The 16,525-nt window shown below is 32.4% G+C and overlaps 2 protein-coding genes across 4 annotated transcripts in view; one reads left to right on the forward strand and one right to left on the reverse strand.

The window, feature by feature from the left end:
• Positions 1 to 16,525, forward strand: part of LOC111055698 (tropomyosin-1) — a 58,187-nt gene that overhangs the window by 28,064 nt on the left and 13,598 nt on the right. For both annotated transcript variants that reach the window (XM_039435900.1, XM_039435899.1), the window contains exon 9: positions 14,220 to 14,289. In XM_039435900.1, the coding sequence (XP_039291834.1) occupies positions 14,220 to 14,289 (70 nt within the window). The remainder of the gene's footprint in view (positions 1 to 14,219; positions 14,290 to 16,525) is intronic.
• LOC111050623 lies at positions 1,585 to 6,593 on the reverse strand. Of its 2 annotated transcripts, XM_039435903.1 has the most exons (4): positions 4,939 to 6,593; positions 3,879 to 4,058; positions 2,660 to 2,756; positions 1,585 to 1,721 (listed from the first exon to the last, which is right to left on the reverse strand). In XM_039435903.1, the coding sequence occupies exons 2-4, from the start codon at positions 3,997 to 3,999 to the stop codon at positions 1,652 to 1,654; spliced, it is 288 nt and encodes a 95-aa protein (XP_039291837.1). In that variant the 5' UTR covers positions 4,000 to 4,058; positions 4,939 to 6,593; the 3' UTR covers positions 1,585 to 1,651. The 2 variants fall into 2 exon arrangements, with proteins under 2 accessions (XP_039291837.1, XP_039291836.1); XM_039435902.1 differs by having other exon boundaries at positions 3,879 to 6,593.

The raw sequence follows: 16,525 nt of genomic DNA on the forward strand, positions 1-16,525 counted from the left end.
TTGAGGGGGAGGAGACTGTCTAGCTAGGCCAATGGCAGGCGTTCATGCCCTTGACCAATAGCAGTACTCGCCTACTAGTATAAATTCTGCTGCTCTTGTATTTAGTTTTAGTTTATCAGAGATTGACAATGGTGTAATAACCGAAACCGGTCTTTCTAAGTATCAATAAATATGTGGTTTTTTGACAATTTCTTAGTCTTTTTTATTCAATATGAATAATTACCACAATATCAACTTCTCAACTACACAAAAAAGTTAGATTTTCTGCATTATTTCGAAATATGTAATTAAATCAGCAACTACTTTGAGCGCTAGTTTCGTAGTCAATGTTTATATCACCATCTCAAACAGGACTAGTACCTCGAGATGCAAATACTCAATTGGCATTTCATTTTATTTTGTAATAGTATTCTCCCATGTTCTGAAATTTGTATTGCTTTTATTATGTAGTTCTAAGTTGTAATTCTTCATTTCTGCCAATCACAACATTTATTTCAAATTTATTTATTTATTTATTCATATTTTTCACAAAGAAGCGCTGTTTGGGAGAGAAACACTAAGGATATTCCTTGTACTATTTCTTTCCCAAATTTAGATAACACTTTAAAAATTCAAATTTCATTTCATTCCATTTATATTATGTTTTTCTTTTACTGTTTTGCAACTCTCACCAACGGGCAAAGAGTTTATTTTTTCTGGTGATGTCTATATTTTATTTTATCTATCCAAGTAGATGTTTGAGTGATAATGTTTATTTGATTATATTGATGATTAATATTCAATTTAATGATATGTCATATGTCTTGAATATTCTAATTGGCGATAAATGAAAATGAATTGAAAGGAAATTCTAAATATGTGATAGGTTTTCAATAACATCCACCAAATTATGTAACCCAAGTAGCAAAACAATATTGTCTTAATATTGGAAGGAATGTTATTGTCTCAATATTGTGACAAAAATTATCACAACATTGTTCAATGTGTTGTAAATGTTGGTCAATGTTGTCAGAATACTCTGACAATATCTTTATGAAACCTTCAATATTTTTCCTACGATATTTGAAAATATTGGTTGATGTTGGGAAGATATTTTCCTGAAATATTAAAATATATTAACACAATATTGATATTCAACCGAATTTTTCCACAAAAAATTGTGGAAAAATTATCCCATAATATTGTGAGAAAATTATTCCACAGTGTTGTGAGAACCTAGCACCTAGGTACCTAGTGCCAACTTACAGGTGAAAAACATTTTTTCAAATGGATGAAACACGTTATGATGTGCTCGGAGAGAATGGAACTAACTCTGCATTATTCATGGATTAGTTCTATTCTCTCTGTGCATGTCATGAGGTGTTTCTATGCATGTTACCAGATTCTGTTTTTACCTGTATGTTTTCACTACCAGCTTGAAAGCACTTATATGAGCAAACTTGCTCATAGTGTAACTGTACCCTCATTTCACAATTTGAAAAATATATTATAGCCTAAATAAATTTTTGCAATTTTGTAAATTTCAATTAATATTTTCAACAATATTGAGGTTTCAGGGATTGATTATTCAATTAAAAACCGTAATTATAATCAATTACTAATTTATTGTTTATGATGTCACTACTATCTTTTCTATGTACTATATTCTTATCTATTTGACAAGCTCATCTTCACAATCGATGTCGATTAGCTGGTCTGTTGTAGCTGGTGTTGGCTGATTCCTGGAAAAAAATGAAAATAATAAAAAAATCAGAAAGAAACTAATACAAAGCAGAAAATAGATGATCAATTTGTATTTTTTATACTGAAGGGTTATAATTGAATATGAAATCATAAACTTGTATTTTTTATTGATAGAAAGTGTAGAGAATCCGATTCTGGAGAAAACCTTAGATGGCAGTGATTGTGTTAAAGTGACTCAAATTTCAGAAATCCCGATCAAAAGAAGAAAAAAAAGTCAAACCATAGCACATCTGAATCAATTTTAGTCTTTCGATTTTCTAAGAGTTTTACAAGTTTTACACAATCATGCCAATCAACTTTCCCTCCAGAATGTAGTTAGCTAGAGTACCCGATAAAATTTTGTTGGTTGGTGAAAGACAAGGTTATTAAAAACAAGATTATTCTGATTTGAGAGAACTAAACATGATGGGGATCCTGAAAAATAGTAGGCTACAGATCAGAGATCGCCCGACTACACTGGAGATCACGACTGGTGCATTGAAAATATTAATCATATTGAGCTTTTATGGCTCATAACATCCACTAGGTTGCTTTAATACAAAAAAATAATAATCAATTGAGTTTTACATTTTTACCAATGTTTTATTAATGATATCACGTTTCTGTAATGTTGAAATCAGATCTTTTTTTTTAATAACCTTGGGCGAAAGATGCTTATTCAGGAAACAGCTCAATACAGAGTGAGTAAAAGGTTTGGAAACGGCTTGATACTTTTCATAGAGGTAATTTGATGGTAGGTGACGTGGGGGATTGTGCTAAAATTTTCCACTGAATCATGACATTAAAAATTTGGTCCGCCATCTTGGATCAGTCATATTAAATCCTAGCTCAAATTTTTCGAATGGGAGGATGGTCGTGTAATACATTTTTCCAATGCAGATTTTCTAGAGAAATTGATTGTGAGATGAATGCTTACATTTTGTCCAACTTCGATTGTGCTTGTGCAAGCCATGTAGCCGCTTTCAATTGGACTTGCTTCAATTCTGATTCTGGCCAGCACCGTTTTGTAGCAGCTGTAACAAAAAAAAATCATTAGAACACCAATCTCTCACACATTACTCATTACAATGCGAGAGAAAAGTACAAATAACAATGTATAAAGAACAAACAATGTATGAACAAAACTACTTGTTCTAAGTGGAATCGGCTAGGAAGATAAGATGAGGAGGAAAAATACCTCATGGATCATGATTTATCATGTAATAGGCAGATTGTAATGAAACATGAACAGGAAAGGGTTCAGAAGACCCGATAAAAAGTCGGGGTGAAATAATTTAAAAGGAAAAAGCGAATTTAATGAACATGTTGTAAGAAAATTGTAGTATTAATGAATTTCCGATGAAAATATTCAATAATCAGTAATGAAATCATGATTGTCTTCTATTATGTAGGATTAAGAGTGTCCTAGACAATGGAGTCTTTAGTAGGCCTAATCTTGATATCCTAGATATCTAGGCCTAATCTTGATATTTTGTATCTTGATATCCTAGAAACTCAAAATAGAACGAAATTCATTTGGAAAAAGTAATCTATCTCTAGTTCTCCATATAGTATTTCTTTATTGGAAATTGAAAGATGGTCTTGTTGTGCATGATACCACCTAATTTCCTTCCGCCCTAACTTTGCCCTCTGAGGTTGAAATGAAGGCAACGATTCTATTCTATTCCAATATAGAATTCCACTATGAAGTGAATAGTGATTACCTCAAATCAATAGGACAAACCCTTTCAAAGCTATGAAGTATTAATCAAAGACAAATCAATTAATATTTCCGATACGAATTAATGATCAGCCTAATAATGACCACCTCCCAAGTTGAAAAAAATCAACTTAGAGATTCAATATTCCAGATCCTGGATGGAATGATTACTTTATTCATTCAATAGGATAGAATGACTTCTTTATTTCAATGACGTGGCGAAGTTTGGACAGTAATGTCCACTCTACCACTTAACCACGATGTTTGTGGATGTGATATTTAAAGACAAATTGAATTTTTTGAGTCAGTGAAGTCGAATTTTCTATTCAAGTGGTATTTTTTCTACCTGATATTGATATTGCCAAATTAGCGTAGTTTATGAAATATAAAGCAAGCGACAGTAAACTGAAAAAGGAGAAATTATCTGGAATCTTACCAATCATAACTTTGGCTATTAGCAGATCCTTGAATGGTTTCTTCTCTATTTTATGATCCTTCCGTTGCACTCCCCTCCAAGAAAAGTTAACGGCTACGTCGAGCGTCACCAGCTTCCCCATTATGCTTGTGATTGTGCGCCCTTCTGAGGTTTTGTCGGCGCATGACGCCTTTATGTCTCCTTTGAAGAAATGAAAAACAGAATACTTAAGTTGAATAATAAAATTGAAGTACAATATTCTCAAAGGGATCACGTATGTCTGTTGAAAATTCGACTGAGTCATTGTCAATATTTAGAACCGTTTCATAATGAAATAAAAAGACACATATGTTGTCAAATTCTACAAAGTTTTATTCGGTACAGGACCATGGTTTCGTCACCACACAAGTCACATTTTTAAGTTGACTGAAAAATGTGATCAGTGTGGTCACGAATCCATGGTCCTGTACAGAATAAAACTGTGTAGAATTCGACAAAACATAGGCTATGTGTGTTTTTATTTCATTATGTCTGTTGAATTCATAATGTAATCTGTGATTTTTTTACAATTTCCAAAAACATCACAAATTGAACTGAACTTAGAAAACAGATTATGTATGCAAATAATTTTTGAGTTTGTTCTAAGTGCTAGGTTATATTTCAATTAGTGGAATTTATAGGTAGGTACACGGTTAAAAATCGTAGTGTTTCTGGCCTGAAAAGCTTCTTATAAAATTAAATTATCACTCTCAATTTGTTTCCTTTTGAGACTCTTTATAAAAACTTCTATCACTCCAGAAATCTCGGTCAAAAATAAAATTTCAGACTCTGAAGCCTATTATTGTAAGATATTCTTTTATTTGCAATCTGACTACCTATGAGCAATATCATTTTTTTCTGATAGTTTTTATTTTTGAGTTATGCTGTGTAGATTGAAAATTCTCATTCAAATTTTCAGTTAAGATCTCGAAACAATGCAGGATCTGAGGACATCAAAGTCAAATTTGTGAATTGTTCATTAAATTTTTTCAATTGAATTAAATTAATTTATGATAGGAAAACAATTTTAATTCTTACTCACCTGATCAGACGTCGTAACACACGCTAACAGGAACAAACACTGCAACTGGAAAAACAGCAACAGCAAACGCTAACAAACCACTTCTTGAAGGAATGTCTTGAACTTGAACGAAAGACCAGTCATAGAGACGAATGCTGAGCAGAAGTGGTTGCCTGTTGCCTTATTCGAAAAGAAATATCCACCCCCTCCCTACTTCAACCTGATAGTTGTGGAAGTGGTGGTTGGATACAATGCCATGTATATACCGTTATAGTATTGAATAGAAAGTTTAGGGGTGTGTGTGTGAGAGAGAGAGTGTGTGTTTAACCCTTAGTATGTGTGTGAGAAAGAGAGACTGTGTGAGGGAGTAGCTTACGTGTGTGTGAGAGAGAAGATGCCCTACTAGAAAATGTAATACTATCTTCTCCTTGAGCAGAAAGCTGTTCTGTAATACCGTACCTCATAGATTGCTGGTTCAAAAAAGGGTCTACCAAAAATAGGGAAATGATTTTTATTCATTGGAAAAGTTGACATTTACTTGAGGTAGATGAGTTTTGCATATTTTGTATTTGAAGAATTCGAAGTATTCTTTTGAGCTTAGTATTGATTGACCTTAGATGAGAAATGAATGCATAATATGTGTATTTGGAATATTTCGAAAGTACGTTTCTAGTCTGACAAATTTTAATGTTTTTGGTTCTCAGGTAGATTTTTAGTTCTGTTACTATTTTTTAATACACGATTCCTTCATTTGAGTAGAATCTTTATATAAAATCGAAATGGCACTGACTGTTTCATCAGCAGAACTAAAAATCTACTGAGAATAGTAGAAACTATCCACTAAAAAATCTAGTAATTAGACTACTTAGTCAAAATGGGAATCACAAAATTAATCATATTTATGCTTCCTATTCAATCAGGCTATATTTTTGTGTTACTGGAACATGAACATTGATTTCCTCCATAGTTCATCCTTACTTACGTGTTTTCAAAATGCAGAGTACAAAAAACTTCACACGAGCCTGCACATCATATCGCGCAGTTCAAAGAAGGGATATATAATATTCTTGTTAAATCGCATGAATACTGTAATTTGAAACTGAATTAGGAAATTGAAGACGTTTTGGGCAATAGCCTGTTCTTTCTTCTCCGATCATTGTATTGTTTATGATAACCTAATAAATGAATAAATAAATGCATTAAAGACAAAAAAATGAGAAAAATTAAAGAAGATTCTAGAGAAACTTGGATTCTATTGCGTTTTTGGTAGATTAGATATTATGAAGAAGCCGCTCAGTATTGGATGAAGTACAGAGTTTATCAAAGACAAGATTATTCACTTGTATAAAATTAAATAGTAGATGCATGAACTGTACCACATAAAATGGGCTACATATCTATACAGATTGTACTTGTATTAAATAAAAATCACATTATCTTTTCAACTATTTTCATTGGAAAACAACATGTTCTGCTATTTAGATGCATTTTTAAGTCATTGACCGAGCAAAGTGAGGTCTAAGATTCAAGTCGACGGTTTTGCATTTCTGTTCAAGTTTAAAAATACTTCACTAACTTGAATGGGCTACTCTTTTACAAATTAATAAAGAGAAAATGAAAACTTGTAGTACCCTTTATTATTTAAAATATTACGACTAGTTTCGACCATAACTTGGGTCATTTTCAAGTAGAAAATTTATTTTAAATAATAAAGGGTACTATAAGTTTTCAACATACCTGTTAAATTTCATGGAAATCTATTGCCGCGTTTCGCCGTAAATGCGGAACATAAAAACATAATAAACATGAAGAGAATATAAAAACTTATAGTACCCTTTATCATTTAAAATATTACAACGACTAGTTTCGATCATAACTTAGGTCATTTTCAAGTTGAAAATCTATTTAAAAATATTCTCTTTATGTTTATATGTTTATGTTTCAATGTTTCGCATTTACGGCGAAACGCGGAAATAGATTTCCATGAAATTTAACAGGTATGCTCCTCTTCAAATTGCGCGTCGACGTATATACAAGGTTCTTTGAAATTTAGCATTTTAAGGATACGGTAATACAAAAGGAAAATGAGTCTCTTTCGAACGCCAATATTACCATAAAAATCAGATTATAGAATTATTCATCATACATCAGCTGTCGAGTGGATTATTAATTATTGCATTCAATTAATATCCCAATGTAATTTGATGAAAAATGAGCTGTCGTGTGGACTATTCATTGCAAGCGATGAGGCATGCAATACTGATAACTTACAGTAGCTTATTATTTTCTCCCGTCTTTTCTCTGCTTTCAACTCGGTAAGCTTTTAATGGTAGTTGTGTTTACAACAAATTATTAGCATTCTAATGATGATAATAATAATTAATACTAGTAGCTCTGTGAACAGCAGACCTCACGCAGTTACCACTGTTCAACAGAGTGAATTATGTAGGCGAGATATCGGTGTCTACTGCGCGTGGTCTACTGTTCACAGAATTAATAGTATTATTAAATTAATGATGGTGGAACATTATGTTGTGTTTGAATGAATTGTTAAAAGAGTATAATCAATGGTAGCCCTGAACATCAAAATCAATACCTGTAAAGAATATAGTCAACTTACAAAATATAAGATGATTCCGTGATCCCGAACGATGAAATTGAATTATTATTTTAATCAGTGCAGTATAAGTAGTTTTCAAAAATCAAATGGAAATTGAAAACTCCTGACATTACGCTTGGTGGGAAGTTAACGGTATAATCCTTATTGCTTATTGACATTAGATCCGAGTAATACAAAATAACCTTGTTAGTGTAGGCTATTTGGGTAGATTGACTTGAAAATTTTGAAGAGAAATTCAAATCTCCCGGGCTTGCTGGGACTACGACAAACTATGTGATTGGATCACACTCCCCACTGAGGGACTCACAGGAAAGTAAGCAGCCGGCGACAGATGAATAAGTGAGGTATAATATTGTTACCAAATCAGTTTGTTACAAACTGTTCATTAGCAAGTTCTGACATCTTCCACATTTTCCATTTCAAACATTTCCCACAAAAGAGGAAAATGGTGGAAAGGGTTTAGAGGGAACTCTAGGACGATTTTCTTTCAACATGACATCCTTTAGGGTGTCGTCCAATGTATGTATCGAAAACATTTAGGCTATTTTGGGTGTGCTAGTGCTCTGTAGTCTCTGATAGATTCCCTAAAATTATAATTAGTGGGTAGCCCGTGTTCCGCAAGCGTCTAATTAAAAACTTAACAAACTGAAAACTTGACCCACTGAAACGTTGAAGGAATTTGAATAGGCCTATAACCATCCTCGGTAAATCAAGAAACAATTTATGCAAAATTTCAAGTTAATCAGTACAGTAATTCTGCTGTGACGATGCGTCATTCGTGAATTTCCTATCCCGTACGTGTATTAGCCAATTCATTCCTTTATTATGCTATGTTATAGATAACATCTTAAAATTTACACAGGCAAATTATTATCGTGATTCACATGATACGGAAGATAACAACCTTACATGATACATGTACATTATTTTGCTGTAAACTTACTATAATCTTGATAGATACTATAAATCAGGATAGGAAGAGACTTGTGAGAGTTTAAGCAGCAAATCTTCCTATTTCATAGGTTAATTCATTCTTCAGAAGTTAATACTTCTCAGCATTTATTAGCTATTTTTCTAGAAGATGATTAGGCTATAGGTACTACTTTTACTCATCCGATACAGATAATTACTGATCAGTAATAAGTGAACAGTTCACTCACAACTCAGATTACGTAGTGACAGTGAACGCTATGTATCATTCATGTACTATAGCCTACTTCAAATTATGGAACAGTAGACTACTGCGATGTATCAAGAAAAACTTGATAGTGGTAGGCCTAGCAGTACTAGGCTAAAGTTTAGGATTCAGTTTTCAGAACCTGCCAGCAAAGACAAGATATTCTTCACCAAAAATCCTGTTAGGGGCGTTGTCACACTCTTTTGAATTCTGAGCTATTGAAGAATTGGAATCATTGTCTACTTTTCAACTTTTTCCATCGAGCAAGGTTTAAGAAGTCCCTGCTTTGTAAATACTGTAGCTATAGTTGAATACATATAGTTATAGTGATAGTGGGCAGTTCGATGAGAACTTCTTACAAGAGGACAAGAAAAATCTCTCTCACTTTCTCTATCATTCCTCTCTATCTCCTCCCCTCATACTTATTCTTCCGCTCTCTCTCCCACCTACTCGCTCTCTCTCTCTCACACTCTCTGTAATGTAATTACAGTCGAACTTATCTATAACATACCTCCACTTAACGAAATCCTCTAAACAACGAATTTTTACCTGGTCCCATGACATTTTAGAGTTTTACACACATACAGACTAATATCCAAAAATAACTTTTTTGTACTCAGGGGACCTTGAAACGTATAGAAATTTATAAATTCAGCTACCTTTTTCTTGGAAAGCAATACTTTCCTCACCTATTGTAATAGGGCAAGGAAGGTAATAGTTAGAAAACTTTATATAGAACAACTGTTACGAGAATATGAAATTTGATTTTGATGTTTTTTTTTTCTTTTCTTAATGCCCGGTTGCAGAGTCATTACTTAAAATCAAACATAGCTATGTGAAACATAGTTTAAAATCACTGACATAAATGGTTGGTCGTTGCACAGTCGTTTGTCGAAGCCCATTTAGCTATATCTCGAAATAGCATCACACAAGTCACACTGCAGCTCTATTCAGTTTTTTCCGTACATGCTTCTATCCAACCGATGTCTTAGCATCGGGGAAAGTTTCAATCGACATTACTGTGAACAGACCTAAAATACCTCACATAAAATTGATAAACTATTTGGCGAATCTTGGCTTTTGGCGAGATTTCTCACCATATTTTTAGCGATAAACATCTTTCAAAAAAAGCTATCACAACCTCTAAAATGCATTTGGTGAGTGTAGATATTGGATTTAACAGCACGACTTCGAGCCCATAACTAAAATGACCTTTTTTACTTTCCTTGCCCTATATCATATTACCATAGGTGAGGAAAGTATTGCTGAAATTTAACTTTTATGATAAAATTGGAAACATCGCGAAGATTTGTTTTTCTTTTAAATATCACTTCTCTCAGAATGATGGGGCATTATAATGCGTTATAATTTTATATCAAATTAACGGGGAGAATGTCTCCTTTCTATTGGTGTCTGCGGATAATGTTTATCCGATCAAAAGTTATTTTTCAATTAATGTTTATGTTCGTCAATGTCGAGACATAGCGAGCAGAAAACATGAAATTTTCGACATGCTGGAAACTTTTTTGTTTCGAAAGATAAGTGGGTAGTGAAAGCAAAAATCGTTTCTAGCATGTCGAAAATTTCATATTTTCTGCACGGAATGTCTCGTCATTGACAAACATAATCATTAATTAAAAAATAACTATTGGTCGGATAAACATCATCCGCAGACACTAATAGAAAGGAGACATTCTCCCCGTTAATTTGATATAAAATTATAACGCATTATAATGCCCCATCATTCTGAGAGAAGTGATATTTAAAAGAAAAGCAAATCTTCGCGATGTTTCCAATTTTATCATAAAAGTTAAATTTCCTTTTAATCCTTCAACCCTGAAACTTTTTTAGCACTACTAGGATATCGGGGATGATATTCTACATCCAATTATGACGTTTAATTGGAAATTTGAGAAAGTTGCAATTTTACGCGATTTGGCAACCCTTGTAATTTCTTCGATGGAGGGCCAAGTCTCAACTCATTTTACACAGACTATAGACGGTTGGCGAATGACTATTATTGATCCTGAGCTCTCTCAGGAGAGTACATCGAAACTATATTGACACAGCAATATACCAATTTAAATGGCAAGGAAAGATGTGTGAGTGTACCACACACCAGATTTATTTTCCAAGGATGTCATTGAAATATAATTGTATTACTGAGAAATATTTGACAAATCGTCATATTTTTTCATTATGGAGAAAAACCACAATATCTCTTCAAAAACAATTTGACAAATTATTATATTCTGACAGATTATAAGAACTATATATATACAACTTTACGGAACTTTTCCATGGATATGGAAAATTAACACTAAATATTGAGCCATAATTACAACATTATTGCTGGATCAATATTCACATTACATTTTGATAAAGTAAATAGATATTACTTAAATATTGCTGAAAAAATTACATGATATAACATTCAATATTGAGACAAAGCTATATTGATACTATGTCAATATTGCTAAACAATATTAACATGATGAATCATCCAATATTGTGCCAATGTTGTATTGATATCATCTGAAAATTGTTTAATAATATCTGCATAGTATATCATTTAATATTGCAACAATGCTGTATCGATATTTTCTCAATATTGTTAAACGATACTTTCATGATATTTAATTTAATATTGTGACAATGCTGTATTGATATTATCTCAATATTGTCAAACAATATTTACATGATAAATCATTCAATATTGCGACAATTTTGTACATCCTATATTATCTCAATATTGTCAAACAATATTTAAATGATAAATCATTCAATATTGCGACAATGTTGTATAGATATTATTAAGTAATGCTGAACAATATTTAAATAATATATAATTTAGTATCGTGACAATGTTGTTTTGATATTATCGCAATATTGCCAAACATAATTTACATGATGTATTATTCAATATTGCGACAATGTTGTATAGATATTATTAAGTATTGCTGAACAATATTTAAATATTATATAGTTTAATATCGTGACAATGTTGTACTGATATTATCTCAATATTGCCGAACATTGTTTACATTATATATTATTAAATATTGCGACAATATTGTATAGATATTATTAAGTATTGCTGAACAATATTTATGTAAAATATAATTTGATATTGCTACAATATTATGACTATATTGCTAAAATATCATAATGAAAATATCTTCAACAATGTTGCTGAATGTTGTGGCAATAATGAGACAATATTTTTTTGCTACTTGGGACAGTTTAGAATTTAGTTTTTCAGTAGGCTACCTGCCAGCAAAGACAAGAAGATTCTCAGCCAAAAATCCAGTTAGTGGTGTGTCACACTCTTTTGAATTCTGATCTATTGATGCGAATTGGAATCATTGTCTACTTTTCAACTTTTTCCCATCCAGAAAGGTTTAGAAGGTCCCTGCTTTGTGAATACTGCAGCTATAGTTGAATAGCTTTAGTTATACATACTAGGGATAGTGGGCAGTTGGATGAGTACTTATATATACAGGACAAAACATCTTCTCTCGCTTTCTCTATCACTTCTCTCTCTCCTCCCCTCTTGCTTATTCACCCCCTCTCTCTCCCGCTTACTCACTCAATCTCTCACACACTCTCACTCTCTCTCTTTCTGTCTCTTTTAATTAATTTTTTATACTTTGTAAAATTTGTTCAATAATTAGCATTACCGTAAATTTATGTATAAGCCAGTAAATATTGTAACATACATAAATAAATAACTCTAATCTAATCCAATCTCTCTCATTCACTCTCTCTCTCTCTCTTTCTCTCTCTGACAACTCTTTGCTGAAACACGGCCGATTTATGTAGTTACATCACAATATTATATTATCGTTATTTAAATTGCATTAAATCTTCATTCTCATTCATTTATTTTTCATACCTTGTCAAATTTGTTGAATAATTGGCAATACTGTCATTTTGATGTAAATAAGTGTATAAGCCAGTGTATATTGTAACATACCTAAGTAAAGAACTAGATTTATTCTAATATAATCAATCTCTCTTTGTCAGTTTGTCAGCCTTGATCAACAAGGAGAATTCAAACCAAAGTCTAGACTTGTTTGACCCTTGCAATAAAAGCTAAATACCCAACAAGCCATATTCGAGCTCGACTCCAACAAGTATGTCATCCTTGAACAAGAAGGGTTTGCTGATTTCGATTCAAGTAGAAAAATTCAATGGGATTTTGATTAGACTTGAGCGATATTTACATTATCATTCAATATTGTGACAAAGTTATATTGATATTATGTGAATATCGCTAAACAATATTTACTTGGTAAATATCCAATATTGTATTGATATTATCTGAAAATGTTGAACAATATCTACATGGTATATCATTCAATACTGTGACAATGTTGTCTAGATATTATTAAATATTGCTTAGCAATATTTAGGTAATTTTAAATTTAATATTGTAAAATAATGTTGTATTGATATTATCTCAATATTGCCAAACATTATTTACATGATATATTATTCAATATTGCGACAAAGTTGTATAGATATTATTTAATATTGCTGAACAATGTTTACATAATATATGATTTGATATTGCCATAATATTATCCAATATTGTGCCAATGTTGCATTGATATCATCTGAAAATGTTGAACAATATCTACATGGTATATCATTCAATACTGTGACAATGTTGTATAGATATTATTAAATATTGCTTAGCAATATTTAGGTAATTTGAAATTTAATATTGTAATAATGTTGTATTGATATTATCTCAATATTGCCAAACATTATTTACATGATATATTATTCAATATTGCGACAATGTTGTATAGATATTATTTAATATTGCTGAACAATGTTTACATAATATATGATTTGATATTGCAAAAATATTATGACAATACTGCTACAATATTATAATGACAATATTTTTAACAATGTTGCTGAATGTTGTGGCAATAATGAGACAATATTTTTTTGCTACTTGGGAAGGGGATAGCTAACCTAATATTATCGATATATTATAATAAAGGAAAGAACTGACTTATACACGTAGGGGATAGGAAATTCACGAATGACGCATCATCACGTCTCAACTACTCAACTGGTAAACTTGAAATTTTGCTTATAGACTCTGAATTTACCGAGGATGGTTATAGGCATATTTAAAATTCTTCAAGATTTCAGTAGGTCAAGTTTTAAAATAGCCCTTGCGGAGCACAGGTTACCTACTAGTACATAATATAATAGGGGAAAGAACTGGCTTATACACGTAGGGGATAGGAAATTCACGAATGACGCATCATCACGTCTCAACTACTCAACTCATTCACTTGAAATTTTGCATATAGATTCTTTATTTAACGAGGATGGTAAGGCCTTTTTTAATTTTTTCAAGATTTCATCAGGTCCAGTTTGTCAAGTTTTCAATTAGACCCTAGCGGAGCACTGGTTACCTGCTAGAAGTATAATTAAATTTTATGAATAGAATGTTTAATTAATTTTTTATTTGCAATTCAGGCTGAGGCCCGCGCCGAATTCGCAGAGAAATCCGTCAAGAAATTGCAGAAGGAGGTTGACAGGCTTGAGGGTAAGTTATCAAAACCAGAAGTTTTGAAACCAAAACAAATTTTGAAAACTAGAAAATACAAGAAACTAATCGCTTCAAAAAAGCTTTATTACAGCTTCAACTATTTCTCGAATAACTTTTATGACTCATATGAAACTTGCTCCATATGGAAATTAATGAGAAATTGCATTAATTCAATTATAACCTGGTTGCACAAGTGCGGGTTAAATTTTAATCGTGATTAATTTCTCGAGAACCAGAGGTTTTTTTAAAAAGACGACTTTTCTGATTGGTTCTCGTGGAAGTAATCAAGATCAAATTTTAAACTGCTTTTGTGCAACCGGCACTAAATGTGTAGAGTTGAGACTATCTGTAGACTGGCTGGCCGCTATGGCTTCATATAAAATGAGCTCTTCTATCCAGAGATTGTCAGTTTGGTTTTTGTTGGTGACCATATCTTGTTGGTGACCTTGTTATGATGTTGGTTATATTCATCTATTTCATTTATTCCATCTACAAGAAGGCTATTTGCACTCTGTATTACACAGTAGATGAATAATCTATTGATTCAAAATTTAAGAGGAAGCCTTTGATAATTATATACCTTCATACTCGATTGATTCATAATTTTTCTCAAACTAGAATACTTGTTTGCCGGTCGTACAAAAGCCAGTTAAATTATAATCGTGATTAATCCCACGAGAACCAATCAGAGAAGCCGTCTTCTCAAAAGAGTCTTCTCTGATTGGTGCTCATGAAATTAATCACGGTTAAATTCAACCGGCGTTTGTGCAACCCGGCCTCAAAGCGTCAATAAGTGCATTTTCTCAATCTCATTAACTTATCTAATATTCTTCTTGAACTCTATTCTTAATTTCTTTGGAAATATAAATATTCTTATGTTCATGCTGATTAAGCTCTTCTATCTCTGCTTTATTATTTTGAATGCGGAAAATTTCAGGCTAACTCTATTTTCATGTTTTTTTTTGTGATATTGGGCTTCTTTTGAACTCTTCTATAATGCTTTATTGGAATCCATGGATTTCAAGGCTAACTAATTTTTTAATCTTGTTTGGATTATTTTTCTGTTTAATACGCTACAATGCTAGATATATCTATCCTTGTTCTAACATTCACTGCTAAACATTTTAATCAAACTTCTATATCTGCTATATTTGAATGCAATGCTAACTTGATATCGTCAATCTCATTGAATAATGTTAAAAAAATGAATTCCATCAATCTACTTTAAATGTACTTCAACTCCAAAAAGCTACTTGTGTATCTTTCCGGATGCAACACGTTGCTTTGAAGAAGATACAAAAGAGCATCTGTTGCTTATAGAAAGATACATGAAAGCTCCTTGTGTATCGTTTTGGATGCAACAGGATGATTTTGAGAAGATACAAAACATTCCGGATTCAACACGTTGCTCAGGAGAAGATACAAAAGAGCATCTGTTGCTCACGGAAAGATTCATTAAAGCTCCTTGTGTATCTTTTTGGATGCAACAGGATGATTTTGAGAAGATACAAGACGGCATCTGTTTGACACATTAAAGCTCCTCGTGTATCTTTTCGGAAGCAACATGTTGCTTTTAAGAAGAAACAAAAGAGCATCTGTCGCTTATGGAAGATACATTGAAGCTCCTTGTGTATCTTATCGGATGCAACACGTTGCGTTTGAGAAGATACAAAAGAGCATTTGTTGCTTATGGGAAGATACATTAAAGCTCATTGAGTATCTTTTCGGATGCAACACGTTGTTCTTGAGAAGATACAAAAGAATATCTGTTGCTTATGGAGAGATGCATTAAAGCTCCTCGTGTATCTTTTCGAAAGCAACATGTTGCTTTTAAGAAGAAACAAAAGAGCATCTGTCGCTTATGGAAAGATACATTAAAGCTCCTTGTGTATATTTTCGGAAGCTACACGTTGCTTTTAAGAAGATACAAAAGAGCATGTGTTGCGTATGATACATTACAGCTCCTTGTGTATCTTCTCGGTTGCAACACGTTGCTTTTGAGAAGATACGAAAGAGCATCTGTTGCTTATGAAGAGGTACATTACAGCTCCTTGTGTATCTTTTTGGATGCAACACGTTGCGTTTTTGAAGATACGAAAGAACATCTGTTGCTTATGAAGAGGTACATTACAGCTCCTTGTGTATCTTTTCGGATGCAACACAATGATTTTGAGAAGATTCAAAAGAATATCTGTTGATTAAGGAAAGATGCATTAAAGCTCCTTGAGCATCT

Source organism: Nilaparvata lugens, chromosome 9, assembly GCF_014356525.2.
Source record: "Nilaparvata lugens isolate BPH chromosome 9, ASM1435652v1, whole genome shotgun sequence".
Lineage (NCBI taxonomy): Eukaryota > Metazoa > Arthropoda > Insecta > Hemiptera > Delphacidae > Nilaparvata > Nilaparvata lugens.

What these genes read in the sequence shown, in the direction of transcription:
- LOC111050623 (XM_039435902.1), bottom strand. Translation starts at nt 4,161, where the DNA reads ATGACTCAGTCGAATTTTCAACAGACATACGTGATCCCTTTGAGAATA. An exon ending in AATAGCCAAAGTTATGATTG is followed by an intron (nt 2,757 to 3,878) that starts GTAAGATTCCAG and finishes TTTTTGTTACAG; the next exon opens with CTGCTACAAAACGGTGCTGG. An exon ending in CAATCGAAGTTGGACAAAAT is followed by an intron (nt 1,722 to 2,659) that starts GTAAGCATTCAT and finishes ATTTTTTTCCAG; the next exon opens with GAATCAGCCAACACCAGCTA.